The 18,330-nt window shown below is 38.6% G+C and overlaps 1 protein-coding gene across 1 annotated transcript in view; it reads left to right on the top strand.

The window, feature by feature from the left end:
• LOC133528841 (uncharacterized) overlaps positions 1-18,330 on the top strand; it is a 107,895-nt gene that overhangs the window by 87,030 nt on the left and 2,535 nt on the right. Inside the window, exons 4-5 of the mRNA XM_061866722.1 lie at positions 7,586-7,721; positions 16,492-16,628. Coding sequence (XP_061722706.1) covers positions 7,586-7,721; positions 16,492-16,628 — 273 coding nt within the window. The remainder of the gene's footprint in view (positions 1-7,585; positions 7,722-16,491; positions 16,629-18,330) is intronic.

Raw genomic sequence — 18,330 nt, 5'->3', positions numbered from 1 at the left:
AATTTGACAATTATGTTGGCACTTAAGGGGCCCACTGACTATTTACCCGTTCGCCGGACGATATCGTCCTGTCAGTTATTCGCGATTGTCAGTTATTTACGCATAACTGACAGGCCGATATCGTCCGGCGAACTGGTAATGAGTGGACCCCTTACACTCTGTCACCAAGTCGGCGCAGAGTTAAAGTAAGGACGCTAAGCACGTTTTCATTTTTTGTAATGCTAATGTGCGAGTGGGAATGCAATATATGTGCTAGCGACAGAGAAAGGAAATGGCAGGTCAATGTATGAAATTCTCCGTGCTTAGCGTCCATATTAGCTTGACTGGCTTTAGTATTTCTCGTGCTCAAGTCGCGTGGTCACTTGTGCTAGCAGGCAGGGTCTGTTTAGAGGAAACAAGCTGTTTTGTTTTATATAAGCGCTGCCTATGTGATTGTGAGATTGTGACCCTTGGTGCCCAGTTCCTTGTGCCGTATTTAGGTACCTAGTTTGTTTCCTGAGTAGAGCCTGCCTGAAAAGCATGTCTCCTTCATTTGGTCAGAGTATATTGAATTTATTAGTGTTTAGACTCAATTGTATATAGCCCTGTCTACAATTTTACCGAGTTTTTAGAATAGAATAGAATATAATAATTATTATTAGTAAAAACAAACTAGACAAATTACATAATATAACAAAAACATAGAAATAATGAAGTGCCTCGAAATGGCCTCATCTCAGCATGTTGCTAGTGGCTTCAATCAAGTGGGAAGAATCACGGAAGGTAACACACAAGAAGATAGACATAAAATAACATACAGTGAACAATTGGTTAAGAAAAAGTTACCATGTACAACAAGAAGATATAGCATAATGACTAAATTACAATAAGTTATATAAACTCAAGCATCGTACTGTATCGATCCGGTCCGACCATACCTTGGCTGAACATTACAGCTGCCGCAACTAGCACTATGGAAGGTAGAGTTAAGGAACGCAATCTCCATAGACAGAACTTATGCAAGTGTCCAGTGGTCAACTATAAATAATAGTTCCAAATCTCTCCACAGTAGCGCTAGAGTAGCTAAGAAGCTAGGCGTTATTGACGGAGTGAAGTGCGCTGTCTATCATTTGATTTCTTTTTCAAGTATTCTAGGTATTGTAGCGCCACCTATTTAAGGTTTTTTGATGACACTTTTTGGTACATGGAGATTTATTTCCTTACCTCCACCATCCGTAGTTACAAAAGTGTCCAGCTGTCAGATATAAATAATAGTTTCAAATCTCTCCAGAGTAACGCTAGAGTAGCTAAGAACCTAGGCGTTATTGACGGAGTGAAGTGCGCTTTCTATGGTTAGATTTTTTTCTCAATTATTCTAGGTATTGTAGCGCCACCTATTGAAGGTATTTTGATGACACTTTTTGGTACATGGAGATTTCGTTCCTTGCCTCTACCTTCCAAAATCGAGCGTTTATGAAGTCAATTTTACAAAATTTCTTTACTAACAAGACAGCGTCAGAGGAAGACGAATACCAACATAATAAGTTCAAGTATTACTTTAAAGTCGAGTTTTTTGTAGATACTTATCTCGTTTCGTTTATTTATTGCCAACCATGGGACGTATCGTAGCAATTTTTAGTAGAGATTTCAAATTTTTACAACAAAAATTAAATTTGTTGCATTTTTTTTCTACTGATAAAATTGGCTTGCCAGAGATAGCAACTATTTTTAGGATTCTTGTTTAGATAACATCTTAAAATTGACAATGTAGTCTTTATTAGGTATGCATTTTTCAAACGGGAAGGGTACGCTAAAAGATGTCATCTCCATACAATTTATAACATAAAAATTCCAAATCTTACAAAATTGTATTGATATGACATCTATAGTCTGTCCCACAAAGTATGTCAGTAGCAATGTACAGCAAAGTGAAGTAGGGCAACACTCAAAATGCACTATTGCGTTGGTATTGCGTTAAGAAAAGCAGCAATGTACGTCGAACCAAAACATGTTATTATCATAACCTCAAATTTTACAAATATTTACGATCAACGAGCGTGATTCATACACAAGCTTATTTAATATATTGGTATTTATTGGTGACAGCAGAAATTTCCTCTTAAAATAGCAACGATTCAAATGTAAACAAACATGATGGCTGTCATTCACTATCCACATTCCACAGATAAAACACAGATGACACGCGATTTTGGAATTATTCAAAAACAGTGTTGCTAACCCGCGATTTTTCTAATTTGCCGCCTTGCTACTGACAAGAATTGCTTCATGACTTTCTTAAATAAGTAGATAATTTTGATAATATGATAAATGCTATGAGTTATGAATAATAAGATATTATATGCTGTGCCCTTGCAGGGTCCATGTGAGACATTGTATACCATATTGTATAACATCTATGCTGTACCATGGTTGCAATAAAGAATGATTATGATTCAAAAAAAAAATTAAAGATTTGCTTGACCAAGTATATCAGCGTACCCCTCGCGTTTGAAAACATTATAATTATAGACTCAAGCTCTTTCGATTACAATTTTAAAAAGAGGATTCGCTGTATTTCGAACTACATATTTAGATTTAGACTCGTAAGAATTGAGTTTCCGTCAAGAAAATATAATCGTATTACCAAGCACAACACATAAAATCGATTATGACTGTTCTCTTTCCATTTTTAGTGAAATCGGTTTTGTATATTTTATGTAGTTTTTGAAATGTAGCTCGTAAAGAAAGCAACCTCTTAGGATTTATTTTATGCATGGATAAAACACAGACGGCAGCTTCTAAAATAAGTAGAACTTTATAGCTTGGCTTGAATTTTTGTTAGTTTACTATATTTTTCTGCACCGGTATTTTCTATATCACCTTAATATATCCGACATCCTCGTAATTATTTATTTATTTATAAGATGGTCCAAAATAATCTAAATACGTTCTTTTTCTATTGTCGATTAAGTTGTGCTCAGATTATTTTGAGCACGTCGCCCGTTTAGCTAATTGTCACAATTATTTACACGTATTACGAAAAATATTACAGCATTTTTAGTTCCTTGTGTTATGTTATATTGTGTTTTTTTTTATAGGTATCTCAATTGTTATCACAAGCTTGTACATAATTTAACTTGGAATGTTTGTATGTATTTTACATATATATATGTGTACATATAATATGTAAATTTGCTTGACATAAAAGCATTAAACTTACAAACATGGAAGTTGCGGGAAGTTTACAAAAATAGTAAAATTTCTAAAGATATCTCATACTTTTTACATCCACTGCCAACGTTATCATAGCACCACACTCGTAGCCGATCCCCGCGTTTTCTCGCTTTATAGAGAAAAGCTACAACGAACGGTTCACCCGTCTAGCGGGTTCCCGGAACTTAATGTGTTAAAAGAAAGTTCCAATTAGGAAATGGAACATCATTTACATTTCGCAACTTACTTCAGCTCCTTTTTTTTTCAAACAAAAAAATGTAAGTTGTAAAAAGTGTATCAATCTCGTTCTGAACGGCAGATCTACAATGACGCTTAAAGATGTTAAAGTATGAAGTGTGGAATTAAAAGGAGTGAAATCTCTTATGGTAGAACTGTTGCAAAAGTGTCCAGCTGTCAGCTATAAATAGTAGTTCCAAATCTCTCCAGAGTAGCGCTAGAGTAGCAAAAAACCTATGCGTTATTGACGGAGTGAATTTTTTTTCAATGTTCTAGGTATTGTAGCGCCACCTATTTAAGCTAAACCTGTATGTAACTATGTAATGGAATCTAAGGTAACTAATTTAACCATCTTCCAAGGATCGTAGCGTCATGAAAATTGGCAGCTGTATGTAGTTCTGATGATAATACAATAATATAGTACTGTCGAACTGATCTGATGATGGAACCGGAAGATATAGGAACTAGAACTTCATGATGGAACATCGTATCATAGCTGTGTTTGGATTTGTTAGAAAAGTCTTGTAATAAACTTTGACCACGATTAGGTTTCAAGGTCTGATGATGAAGCCGGAAGATAGGCACTGATGGCATTCCATGATGGAATATCGTATCATAGTCGTGTTTGCACTTGTGAGAAAGGTCACGTGATGGGCTTAGAACACGATCAGGTTTTTTTACGAGAATTTATAAAAGCGCGTTTTTCTAGTGTTTTTTAAACTATTAATTTATTAGTTTAGCATGGCAGCATTCCGATCATGATATTCTGGACCCCCCCCCCCCCGCCCTCGTTGAGCTCTGGCAGCCTTACTCACCGACAGGAACACAACACTATGAGTACGGTCTAGTGTTATTTGGCTGCGGTTTTCTGTAAGGTGGAAGTACTTCCCCAGTTGGGCTCTGCTCTAGATCTGGAATGACATCCGCTGTGGTAGGGCACAGCACAGCGGATATCATTCCAGATCCTCCTTACAAAAGCTTACAGAAAAGCGCAGCCAAATAACACTAGACCCTACTCATAGTGTTCATGCCGGTGAGTAAGATTGCCAGAGCTCAACGAGTAATAGGGTCGGTAACGCGCATGTAACTCCTCTGGAGTTTCAGGCGTACATATGCTCCGCAGACTCCTTACCATCAGGCGGCTTGTTTCGCACCGACGTAGTATTAAAAAAATATTTAGCAGGCAATCTTGTACATTGTAGATCCGTGTTGTGAACAAGGCCTTACTCCAAGCAAAAGCCCTAGGCTAAGGAGAGCTTCACTCGCGACGCGCGCGCAGCGCCGTCAGTATGTTGTTTAAAATTAGCAGTTCCGATCGGAAATTTTTACGGCCAGTTTCATTTCCGAGAAATCAATGAAACAAAGAATGATATTAATTGGTTATGTGTTATTTTTGAAGAAGTATGCTTTTTAAAGTGTGTCAACTAAAATGAATGAGATGTTTGGTAGAACTTAGAAGACTTTGATTAACTTTCTTTGGTTAATTTTGAGAATCACTTGGAAGAAAACAAGAAAGGTTAGCAGGTTGCAGATATTACCGTTGTATTATTGTTTTGTACCGTTGTATTATGACGACCGGTCTGGCCTAGTGGGTAGTGACCCTGCCTATGAAGCTGATGGTCCCGGGTTCAAATCCTGGTAAGAGCATATATTTGTGTGATGAACACGGATATTTGTTTCTGAGTCATGGGTGTTTAAGTAAGTAAGTAAGTAAATATTCTTTATTGCACCAACAATTATACATTTTACATACATGTAAAACTACAAATGAATTTTAAAGGAAAATAGAACCAGGTAACAACAGGCGGTCTTATCGCTAAAAAGCGATCTCTTCCAGACAACCTTTAGGTAGCAGGAAATTTCGAACTTGTTTATATGTATTTAAGTATTTATAATTATAACATATTATATATATCGTTGTTTAGGTACCTACAACACAAGCCTTATTGAGCTTACTGTGGGGCTTAGTCAATTTGTGTAATAATGTCCTATAATATTTTTTTATTTATTTATTTGTGACGACGCCTGGGACTGATTATGAGTATGTGTTCACCTGACGAAGCCTGCGTTGCGGATATAAAATTATGGTCTCTGAATAAAACTCTTATGTATAAAAAAAAATGTTAGGATGATGTCTACATTATGCTTAAACGTAAAGTGTGTATGGAGATTATCATGAAAGTGAAAGAGATGTGCCAGGGTCGTAGCAAGTGAAAATTTGTGATCGTTTTTATTCTACCCACGAACAGGAGTGATTTTATGCTATGAATGTTTTTGAACTGAACCTCTAACTCTATACTGACCTATTTGAACAATCAAATCTGGCCGTAGAATTTTCATAATTAAAAGTTCATGGTTGTTTGCAGTTTATAAAGTGAATTTAGACCTCATATAATCAGGGATACCGTTTTTTTTGCTCACCAGTCGGCGCCGCTGTAGATGGCAGTCTAGAAAAACAGCTCACAAAATTTTGCCTTGCTCATTTAAAACATAATAATACGTCCTAATACACACAAAATAATTTTAGCGTGTAAATTTGCCGTTTCTCAAACTTGTTAAACCCCTAACATTTATTGAATTATATTTTTAAATAAAGCGTTCTACTTCTTCTTTTATATCGAATGTTTACCAATAATCAAAAATAGAAACACGTTTTACCACAAATAATAAATAACGAGTGAACATTCGCGATAAAAAAGCGTGTGACACCCAAAAATACTATGGATTTGACATTTCAATAAACCTCCGTCTACACTAGAGAAAGCGTCTACATCGGCGAAATTAAACGTGACGCTCCTACCACAAAATGTACTTATTAAGAACAAAGTCCAAATCATTCTTAAATTAATCTTGTATATTAATAAATAATAAATAAATATTATACGACATTATTACACAAATTGACTAAGTCCCACAGTAAGCTCAATAAGGCTTGTGTTGAGGGTACTTGGACAACGATATATATAATATATAAATATTTATAAATACTTAAATACATAGAAAACACCCATGACTCAGGAACAATTATCCATGCTCATCACACGAATAAATGCCCTTACCAGGATTTGAACCCGGGACCATCAGCTTCGTAGGCAGGGTCACTACCCACTAGCCCAAACCGGTCGTCGTCATATTGTCATTTGTTTTATTCACTTCGGGCCAAAGTTAGATAAGACGGACTCTAGTTGAGTCTGTGAAGCTCGAGGTCTAGGGTTTGTGTTGTTGAGTGATGTTTGTTACTATTTTATGGTGGGTATTGTATCAGTGTTTTTCTTTTGGTGACCATGTCGTGGATGGTTTTATACTGTCTTCTCTGTACGGGTGTTAAAAAGGGGGTGTCTGTGAGAGGTTTGTATAGAACAAGTTTTCAAATTTCACTGAAAACTTGTCGTATCGTTACTTTTTTCAAATATACTCGTAGGTATACACTGCACTCTTAACGTAACCGAACTTATTTAATTCTTATTTAACCTAGATCTCTTAGTATTCTTTATTTATGTGCTTTCCAATTTTTTTATATCTGCCTTTTAGCTTTTCCATAATATTACAAAAATATAAAAAGCTTATATTAATTATTACTATATGCTATTTATTTTCATAACTATGCATTGATAATCTTGATAATGAAGCACCGTAAAATTATTCTCTAGTTTATGGTCCACGAAAATCAATGGAATTTAAATGTAATGCGTAGGTTTTCTTTGAGTAGTGGTGCCGTGACCAGGATATTTTAGTAGCCTTGTGATCAGCCTTTAAAACACAAGCTTGCATAGCGCTGTCTTACTCCAATACGGGAGCGGCTTGAGGTACGCCATTGTGATAAGCGCGTATTTGTCTTGTTGTAATCTGGCAAACCAATTTGGCAGTAAAAAGTACGAATTTCAAATTTTGTAATAAAGATCGAATCTTCATGTATACATTTTTGATATCTGCCGCTTTTTTTACAGACAAAACTGGTTTGCTAGAATTTGATTATTTTCTTGAGGGTACATGTAATATTTAAAGAGCCAGGAGACAGTATTACGAGACAGATAGTGCTGCCATCTATACAACGAGGGATTTCTATTGTTCCTGTTCTAGTAGTCAAACTACTATATAGATTATAAACTGAAATAGATGTATAATTATTTGGTTAACACATATACGTTGTGCGCAGAGAGGGCCGAGGCGCGTGGGGAGGGCGCGTGCGCGGCGCCGGCGCGGCGCGGCCCGGCTGGCGGCGGCGCGAGAGGGACCAACCGCGCAGGCCCATGGAGATGCTAACCAGCCTCTACGCTCTGCTGTCGGGCGGGGTACGTCATTGTGTACCTTCCCTTTTTTTTAAATAGCATGGCATTTAGCTTATTTTCACTGGCGTCCGTCATAATCGCTATAGGTAAACGGAGCTGCGTTGGATCATGGAGATGCTACCCAGCCTCTACGCTCTGCTGTCGGGTCGGGTACGTCACTATATACCTTCATCGAGTTTTGCAATAGCACTTCTCCCATCCTGTGGCATCGATCTGAAGGCCGAAGGCACTAACTTATCTGCAATCTCTGCTATCATCTTCATATCTCCAGAAGCGGGACCAACCACGTAGGCCCATGGAGATGATACCTAGTCTGTAAGCTCTGCTGCCGAGCGGAGTACAGAGTACCTATGATGATGACGATTTCTAAAGACCCGGTGGGAAACTGTCGCTCGCTTTTTGCGATCATTCTGCCCAACCTCCTATAGTTGGAGCTGAGGGTAGGGTAACTGCTTTAGTGGCATAACTACACTATTCTCTTTGGATCTGAATATTTTCCTAAGTCAGTATACGTGCCTTTATTACGCATGGAAACCTATTCAGATTTACCATTAGAGACCCTATGGCAGTGGCACTTACGATGTCTTCTGATTTGCAATAATACGTAACTTACCTTAATTTCATTGGCATCCGTCAGAAAGCTAAAGGTGAATGGAAGCTCCAACGTGCTATTGCCGGCAAGGGGATAGCCGTCATCGCTTTGCACTTAAATAATTTAAAACTTATATGTATATCGTATAATATGGTTTCGTATTAGATTCTTTTTTAATTTTATTGTTTGACCCTGCACCAACTCTATCTTTTTGTTTAGACCATGGTTGACTGGTAGAGAATTCTTTATGGCATTAAGTTCGCCATTTGTATTTTCATGTATTGTGCAATAATGTTTAAATAAAAATAAATAAACTTCTTACAACACATAAGTACAAATCATTACTTAACTGGTCTCTCATGTTAACTAGTAAATAATTGTCTACAGTCTACACCTGAGAGAAGTCTACAACACCACTTCGAGAGATTATAGAAAAGTTCGATATATGGATTAGTTTGTAGTTGACTTACATAGATAATAAGATAGCTATTAAGATTTTTTACTAAAAGCGTTATGGATTTTTAATGATCCAAAATAAACCAATTTTTTTTTGTTATTTTTATTGGCATGGCAATTATTGTGTATGGCTCTGAAACAATATAATACCCAGAATTGTTTACTTGCGTCCGTTGGTCGCATAGGAATCCAAAGGACTTTTAATCTCAGCATGTTAGCAATGCCATCTGCCAGTTATTGCACTGTTAATGTGAAAGGGGTGTCGCTGTTTAAGCCCCACATTCAAGGGCAAAACTAAACGTGTTACGTACAATTTTTTATAGCATTTTGAGTTACATATTTCTATCAATAGGCACTAGGTTGCCTGTAGATGAAATGGAGTTGTAACGTTCTGGTTGTAAGTTGTGGATTTATAGCAAAAAATCATACTCGCCGTAACTGCAAAATGGAGCGATATTTTCCATTTTTGAACTGTATTTTTCGAGTAAATCGTAAAGTCTTTAATTCATACAGGCAAGGTTTGAGCTATCAAAGCTAGAAAGGCAGCCAATTTATATTCAATCTCTTACTTCATGCATGAAAAGTGTTTAAAAATCATGATATTTTTGAAATAAGTAATTCATACTTTTACTGACTTATTGTTTTATTTACTCGCATAATAGGTACTACAATGGCAGCTTTTTAATGAAGACTTTAGTTTTCCTGACAGATGCTATTGAAATTGGACTAAGTGATGTGCTATTGAAAAACCAGTTGAAATTATGCCCAGTGATATTTTGTGATATTCTACACTCTTATTATTTTTCGCACTTATAATCGGGGCACGAATACCAATATTATGTTTATACAAAATTAACCATTATTATGAACTGGCCAGTTCATGATGAATTCTGCCATCCACCTCCCCAGCAACTAAAATCCCGAAATCCACCCTGTTCTGCAGCTCAGACTCTGAACAACTTCTCTATCTCAGATCGGTGGAAAACGGAGTGGTCTGCTGCTACAACAGGGCACACCACCCATGTCACCGACCCAACAAAAAAATACCAAAAGGGTTTGACCTCCCCCGCAAACTTTGGTGTCGCTTAAATAGGCTGAGAACTGGGCATGGCCGTTGTAATTCCCTAACATATAAATGGGGTTGGAAAGATTCCCCTCTCTGCGAGTGCGGCGAGGAAGACCAGACCACTGACCATATTTTCCAACGCTGTCCCCTTCACTCGTATTCTGGACCAGCACGGCTAGCACATGATTACACGCGGGATAACTCGCGCCGCGAGAAACAACAGTCGCGTGTCACAAATTTCTATCTCGATCTGTCAGTTTCTCGATTTTGGTAGCATAAGTTGGCAGATCGAGAAAAGAATTCCACGCGAGAGAGCCATCCCGCGCGCGACTTAGCCAGTGTGGCCATTTATACTTGGAACAAACTTTTCTTTCGTGGCAACACTGAATCGGTACTAACATAATCGGAAAAATAATGAATAGTCAGCTTTAGAAACGGAGCGTCCCTAATCACGATAACTTTGTCTCCTTCTCGCAGTATTAAGATTAAAGAAATAGCAAATATTATTTTGAAGTCGGAAATGTCAATGTGTCAATCATAATTTGATTCGCTTTGTCGTTACAAGTTGGAGTACATTATTATATCTAAAGATAATTACCTACCTAATAATTAAATACCACTCCTTACGAATGATTGGTGTTTTTTTAAGATAATTGAGATTACCCGAAAGTGTTGGCTAATAAGCTACCATCTTTACGAAGAAGACTGAAGATCTCATGATAATCCCCAACATATCTTCCTTGTGGCTGGCTAGTTGCTGCACCGCTGGCTTTGAAGATAGATTGATGACATGCACAAGTCTGTCATCAAACACGGCGCCTAAGCATGCTGCTGCTGGGCGCAGCCATCCTGCCACGGAGGACATAGAAGGGCTCAAGTTGGGAACCTACTCCATACAACGACACTCGAATGTTAAAAACAATGAGTTATTTTTGCGTGTTTTGTATTTTAGCGATCTATGGATGCAGCGTTAGTTTTTTAAGTTTTCTCATATTGCAAATACATAAAAACATTAAGTTATTTTATTTACTCTGACCTCTTTTAGATATTTAGATTTAAGTACGACTACTACGACTCCCACCGAACGGGCGGAGTCGGATCGCATTTCACATTTATGTGGCCGCAAGCCGGTCGGCTGCTCGCGGACGCGGAGACTCCTCCGGACGGATTCTATCGCTTCTGCGATATATAATATATAGGCACATTAAAAATGCGCTCCGGTGCGGCCTGACTCCAGCCAGTCGGTGGGAATCGTACATTAGGGTGGTAACTACAGAATACTCGTATTACGGCCGTGGCCTTTTGTAAGGTGGAGGTTGAGTTGGGCTGCCAGATTCATTATTTTGCATTATTTTATTATCTGCGTATAATAAAATAATGCATATAGTAACAAAAGTGTACTTAGACACCTACTTAGGGTAAGTAATAGGTACCTAAGTACAGTAGGTGTAGGTTACCTTAAATACCCAATCTGAAGGCTTTCTCCAAAGTTTTAAAATACATTGCGTTTTTGTACTACTACTACTACTACTTCACTCGCTCAGTGACCCAAACAAGATCTTGGCCTCTGACGCAAGAGAGCGCCACTCTGCCCTATCCTGCGCCACTTCACGCCAGTTGGGTATTCCGAGGGCGAACAGGTCTTTTAGGACTTCGTCACTCCAGCGGTATCTGGGACGCCCAGACGGACGTTTTCCACCCGGGTGCACCACATACACTCTTCTCACAGCACAATCCTCTCCCATCCTCTCTAGGTGGTGCGTTTTTGTACACATATTATAAATCATTAGTACCCGGATATACCTATAATTAAACCCCAAGACCGCGGTTTATATCCCACAATCAATTGAAGCACGTGACGAGTTTTTGTACTTAGGTGGTGGTTTATTCAAATATTTGCGTATATATTTTTTAGGTGGTAGGTTGCATGCATTGACTGTAAAAATACGCGTGTAAGTGTAACGGGTTAGCACTGATTGACTAGCACTTAATTATTTCGTGGATTGGCGAAGTAATATTTTTGTATCAATTAATACGGATTTCCACAAAGTAGTTTCTATTAATCACCCTCCAGTCAATTCTCCATCAAACTGTTTGCTTTGTTGATGTGGTTGCACAATCTTAGGCTTTTATTTTTTCTGTCGGGTTTTCATTTAACTTAAGAGAACAAACAAGTAAATGTGAAAAAATACAATCATTTTGTTATTACCGGCATGATATAAATATAGGTATCTTAATAGGTATGTTATAAAGCAATACCACGTACCTACACCTTACCTACCTAGCTAACGGACAAATCATAAAACTCAGGATTCATATTAAAATTACACAGAAAATTGCTGTAGTATGAAATAAATACAAAATATAGAAAATTAACTTTCTTTTAGGACCAAAGTCAACAAAACTTCGACAAAATATGCTTCTCGCGACCCTCTAGCCTCGAAGACAGTTTCTCTCCTTTTGACGTTGAAACGCGGGATATTTTCTCTCCCATAGTGCACTTGTGCTACGAGTTTCGAGAGTATCTCGCGTGGAACTGTCAAACGACAAAATTATGTCGTTTTGACATTTGTCCGCGAGACAGCGGGTTGTCGCGCGCGTCTTATGCTACCGATTCGCGAGAAAGCTCTATGTCGCGGCATTTTCTCGCCTGTCGACTGTCGCGCCCGTCATGTGCTAGCCGTGCAGCTGAAGATCTGAAGTCAGTCACGTTTGAGCTGGTTACCTGGCTTAGCGACCTCAAGGCTATACTCTGATTGCCTTCTTTATGCATGCCATACGATTAATAATAATAACCATTATTATACTTATAGTCGGTAGTAAATCTATATTTTTGCATTTTATGCGAATGCAGGGCACCCTCTAGATTTTTAGCTTTACTGCACGGCTAGCACATGACGGGCGCGACAGTCGACAGGCGAGAAAATGCCGCGACATAGAGCTTTCTCGCGAATCGGTAGCATAAGACGCGCGCGACAACCCGCTGTCTCGCGGACAAATGTCAAAACGACATAATTTTGTCGTTTGACAGTTCCACGCGAGATACTCTCGAAACTCGTAGCACAAGTGCACTATGGGAGAGAAAATATCCCGCGTTTCAACGTCAAAAGGAGAGAAACTGTCTTCGAGGCTAGAGGGTCGCGAGAAGCATATTTTGTCGAAGTTTTGTTGACTTTGGTCCTAAAAGAAAGTTAATTTTCTATATTTTGTATTTATTTCATACTACAGCAATTTTCTGTGTAATTTTAATATGAATCCTGAGTTTTATGATTTGTCCGTTAGCTAGGTAGGTAAGGTGTAGGTACGTGGTATTGCTTTATAACATACCTATTAAGATACCTATATTTATATCATGCCGGTAATAACAAAATGATTGTATTTTTTCACATTTACTTGTTTGTTCTCTTAAGTTAAATGAAAACCCGACAGAAAAAATAAAAGCCTAAGATTGTGCAACCACATCAACAAAGCAAACAGTTTGATGGAGAATTGACTGGAGGGTGATTAATAGAAACTACTTTGTGGAAATCCGTATTAATTGATACAAAAATATTACTTCGCCAATCCACGAAATAATTAAGTGCTAGTCAATCAGTGCTAACCCGTTACACTTACACGCGTATTTTTACAGTCAATGCATGCAACCTACCACCTAAAAAATATATACGCAAATATTTGAATAAACCACCACCTAAGTACAAAAACTCGTCACGTGCTTCAATTGATTGTGGGATATAAACCGCGGTCTTGGGGTTTAATTATAGGTATATCCGGGTACTAATGATTTATAATATGTGTACAAAAACGCACCACCTAGAGAGGATGGGAGAGGATTGTGCTGTGAGAAGAGTGTATGTGGTGCACCCGGGTGGAAAACGTCCGTCTGGGCGTCCCAGATACCGCTGGAGTGACGAAGTCCTAAAAGACCTGTTCGCCCTCGGAATACCCAACTGGCGTGAAGTGGCGCAGGATAGGGCAGAGTGGCGCTCTCTTGCGTCAGAGGCCAAGATCTTGTTTGGGTCACTGAGCGAGTGAAGTAGTAGTAGTAGTAGTACAAAAACGCAATGTATTTTAAAACTTTGGAGAAAGCCTTCAGATTGGGTATTTAAGGTAACCTACACCTGTAATAGTAATAGTAATAATAAATAGTAATAGGTACTTAGGTACCTATTACTTACCCTAAGTAGGTGTCTAAGTACACTTTTGTTACTATATGCATTATTTTATTATACGCAGATAATAAAATAATGCAAAATAATGAATCTGGCAGCCCAACTCAACCTCCACCTTACAAAAGGCCACGGCCGTAATACGAGTATTCTGTAGTTACCACCCTAATGTACGATTCCCACCGACTGGCTGGAGTCAGGCCGCACCGGAGCGCATTTTTAATGTGCCTATATATTATATATCGCAGAAGCGATAGAATCCGTCCGGAGGAGTCTCCGCGTCCGCGAGCAGCCGACCGGCTTGCGGCCACATAAATGTGAAATGCGATCCGACTCCGCCCGTTCGGTGGGAGTCGTAGTAGTCGTACTTAAATCTAAATATCTAAAAGAGGTCAGAGTAAATAAAATAACTTAATGTTTTTATGTATTTGCAATATGAGAAAACTTAAAAAACTAACGCTGCATCCATAGATCGCTAAAATACAAAACACGCAAAAATAACTCATTGTTTTTAACATTCGAGTGTCGTTGTATGGAGTAGGTTCCCAACTTGAGCCCTTCTATGTCCTCCGTGGCAGGATGGCTGCGCCCAGCAGCAGCATGCTTAGGCGCCGTGTTTGATGACAGACTTGTGCATGTCATCAATCTATCTTCAAAGCCAGCGGTGCAGCAACTAGCCAGCCACAAGGAAGATATGTTGGGGATTATCATGAGATCTTCAGTCTTCTTCGTAAAGATGGTAGCTTATTAGCCAACACTTTCGGGTAATCTCAATTATCTTAAAAAAACACCAATCATTCGTAAGGAGTGGTATTTAATTATTAGGTAGGTAATTATCTTTAGATATAATAATGTACTCCAACTTGTAACGACAAAGCGAATCAAATTATGATTGACACATTGACATTTCCGACTTCAAAATAATATTTGCTATTTCTTTAATCTTAATACTGCGAGAAGGAGACAAAGTTATCGTGATTAGGGACGCTCCGTTTCTAAAGCTGACTATTCATTATTTTTCCGATTATGTTAGTACCGATTCAGTGTTGCCACGAAAGAAAAGTTTGTTCCAAGTATAAATGGCCACACTGGCTAAGTCGCGCGCGGGATGGCTCTCTCGCGTGGAATTCTTTTCTCGATCTGCCAACTTATGCTACCAAAATCGAGAAACTGACAGATCGAGATAGAAATTTGTGACACGCGACTGTTGTTTCTCGCGGCGCGAGTTATCCCGCGTGTAATCATGTGCTAGCCGTGCTGGTAGCGATGTCTTCTTGTATTACTCCTAGTGTTGTGTTCCTGCCGATGAGTAAGGTTGCCAGAGCTCAGCAAGGGTTGCGGAGTGTCAGCGTCGGCAACGCGCATGTACGTCCTCTGGAGTTGCAGATGTACATAGGCTAAGGAGACTGTTCACCGTCAGGCAGGCCGTATGCATATTTGCCACCGACGTAGTATAAAAAATACAAATAACTACTTTTCTGTTAAGCTTGACTTTTGTGTGTGTAAATGTAAATATGTGTAATACACGGCCGGCCCCACTGCGGCCCTTAGGCGAGCGGGCGGCGGGACTGTGCGTGATTGCTCATTTTCAGAGAGCTCATTAAGTTTAATGACCCTAGGGGCGGTTGGGGCGTTATGAACCCAATCGGTAGTGTAAGGAAGCTTTAGAATGTTCCGAGTGTAATACAACCACACAAAACTGCACTCGCGGCCCGAGGATTCCGTACCATTATGCAACTTTTTCGTAGACCGTCGCATGTTGGACTGGTTTTCACAAGCTTTTATTTGACTTGCAATGTTAGTATGCATGTATGTTAGTCAATCTTGCAAGCTAAATTACATTTGTTTTCCATTATTCGATTAAGCTGATACTTTTTATACTCGTACATATTTAAGTTGGATGACAATGTAATATTATGTTACCATCGAGCTGATTCGATGATGGACACAGAAGGTAGCCATAGGAACTCTGTGATAAAACAACGCAACCTAATTGTGCTTGGGTTTGTTAGAATTGTCTCTATGAGTATTAGTTCCCCCGTTGAAAGAAAAATACAGTGAGCGATAAAAGTTTTTATCAAAAACCAAATGTTTTTACAAAAAAACGATTTTATCATTCATTGTTAAGCAGTATTGTCATACCGAACTTAAACTTTCTAATTTTGTATCTTAGACCACTAGGCAGACCACATATCAGATGAAGACATCGCTTTAAACGTGCACAACGTTGTTCCGTCAGTATGTAAAACAATATACCTAAATAATGTATGTGTCTTATATCACCCTTATTCATCTTTGATCTTAAGATAGGCATTTAACAGTTTTTTTTAGAAAAATGTAAAACCATGTCCAAACTATACAAAAAAGAATAATTAATATTATTAAAAAAAACCTAGCCTATGTTGTCGCCAGCAGCGGGGCAAAACCCAAGCTGCCGCGTATCATATTTCTTTTTATAAAAAAAAGTAACGTGTTATATTTCGCTAACAGCAAGGTGTCAACCCTAAGATCGACTCGATTGCCTTCCGGCTGCACTGCGGCGCCACGACGGCAGCGCTGCTGGCCGCCAGCGCGGCTCTCACCACGCGCCACCTCGTTGGCAACCCTATCGATTGCATACACACGAGGTTAGTACGTAGTGCACCATCTATGCATCTAGCGAGTGTCAACACTAGCGACAAGCGCGGTACTAACTATACCTCACCTTATTGGAACCCAGTTTCAAATCAAAACATTCTTCAAGCTATCGCAATTTGTGTACTGATTCTTAAATAATTGAATTTTTTTTTCAAAATATTGTAATGTTCACATTGACATTGATATCTTGTACCTAATTAAAGGCAGTCAAAAGGCTGACTGTTCCAACCCATCAACCCTAGTCTAGATACCAGATTTTTTTTTTGTTAACCCGCCCGAAAATATATTAGCACAATGGTATATTTATTTTTTATTTTATTATGGTCTAATTTATCAAACATCAGATAAAATTATCTTTTTTAGGGTTCCGTAGTCAACTAGGAACCCTTATAGTTTCGCCATGTCCGTCTGTCTGACTGTCTGTTCGAGGCTTTGCTCCGTGGTCTTTAGTGCTAGAAAGCTGAAATTTGGCATGGATATATAAATCAATAAAGCCGACAAAGTCGTAGAATAAAATCTAAAAAATATTTTTTTTATGGTACCTTCCCTACACGTAAAGTGGGGGTAATTTTTTTTTTTGCTTCTTCTTGCTTCAACCGTACAGTGTGGGATATCGTTGGAAAGGTCTTTCAAAACTAATAGGGGTCATCAACAAACATTTATTGATAAAGTGAATATATTCGGAGGTAGTTACTCCGAAAGAAAAAAAAATTCTCCCCCCCCCTCTAACTTTTGAACTATAGGTCCAAAAAATATGAAAAAAATCTTGTAAGTAGAGCTTAAGAAAGAAATTAAATGAAAACTATAGCGGATATGATCAGTTTAGCTGTTTTTGAGTTATCGCAAAAAGTTTACCCTTCATAGTAAAAAGACGTACACCCACAGTTCATCCCTTGGTTAACAATCTACCATACTTTAAGCTCCAGTTTAGCTTATTGTGACGGAAGAGTAACTACGAAACCCTACTCTGAGCATGGCCCGACATGCTCTTGGCCGGTTTTTTTTTATACTACGTCGGTGGCAAACAAGCATACGGCCCGCTTGATGGTAAGCAGTCTCCGTAGCCTATGTACGCCTGCAACTCTGGAGAAGTTACATGCGCGTTGCTCGTATAAATATAACACTCTCCTTTTCTTCTTACTTGTGAAAGAAAGGGAGCGTGATAACTTTTTCTGACACATAATTTTATTTGATGTTTGAAAAATCAGACATTAATCATTTATAGGTACCGAAACATACACTGGCATATCCCATCCCCATAAATTTAAAAGCTTCACTAAAATAATTCAGCATTACCCTACGCCACCTATCGAGCCTACTACAAACTGTTTACTCAGGCGATACGTCTGCTCACAATGTCGTCAAGTAATATCTACCGGTAGACATAGATGGCGTTGTTTTCAAAACTGCAAATAATGCGGAATACTGATTTTAATCAAGTAATTTTCAATGCACCTACATTTCATAATAACTTTGTTATGGAGTCTGGATTAAAAGGAGTGAAATCTCTTATAGTAGAACTGTTGCAAAAGTGTCCAGCTGTCAGCTATAAATAATAGTTCCAAATCTCTCCAGAGTAGCACTAGAGTAGCTAAGAACCTAGGCGTTATTGACGGAGTGAATGTCGCTGTCTATGATTTGATTTTTTTGTTCCAGTACTCTAGGTATTGTAGCGCCACCTATTTAAGATTT

Source organism: Cydia pomonella, chromosome 1 (genome assembly GCF_033807575.1).
Source record: "Cydia pomonella isolate Wapato2018A chromosome 1, ilCydPomo1, whole genome shotgun sequence".
Lineage (NCBI taxonomy): Eukaryota > Metazoa > Arthropoda > Insecta > Lepidoptera > Tortricidae > Cydia > Cydia pomonella.
This window is presented reverse-complemented; position numbering and strand designations above follow the sequence as displayed.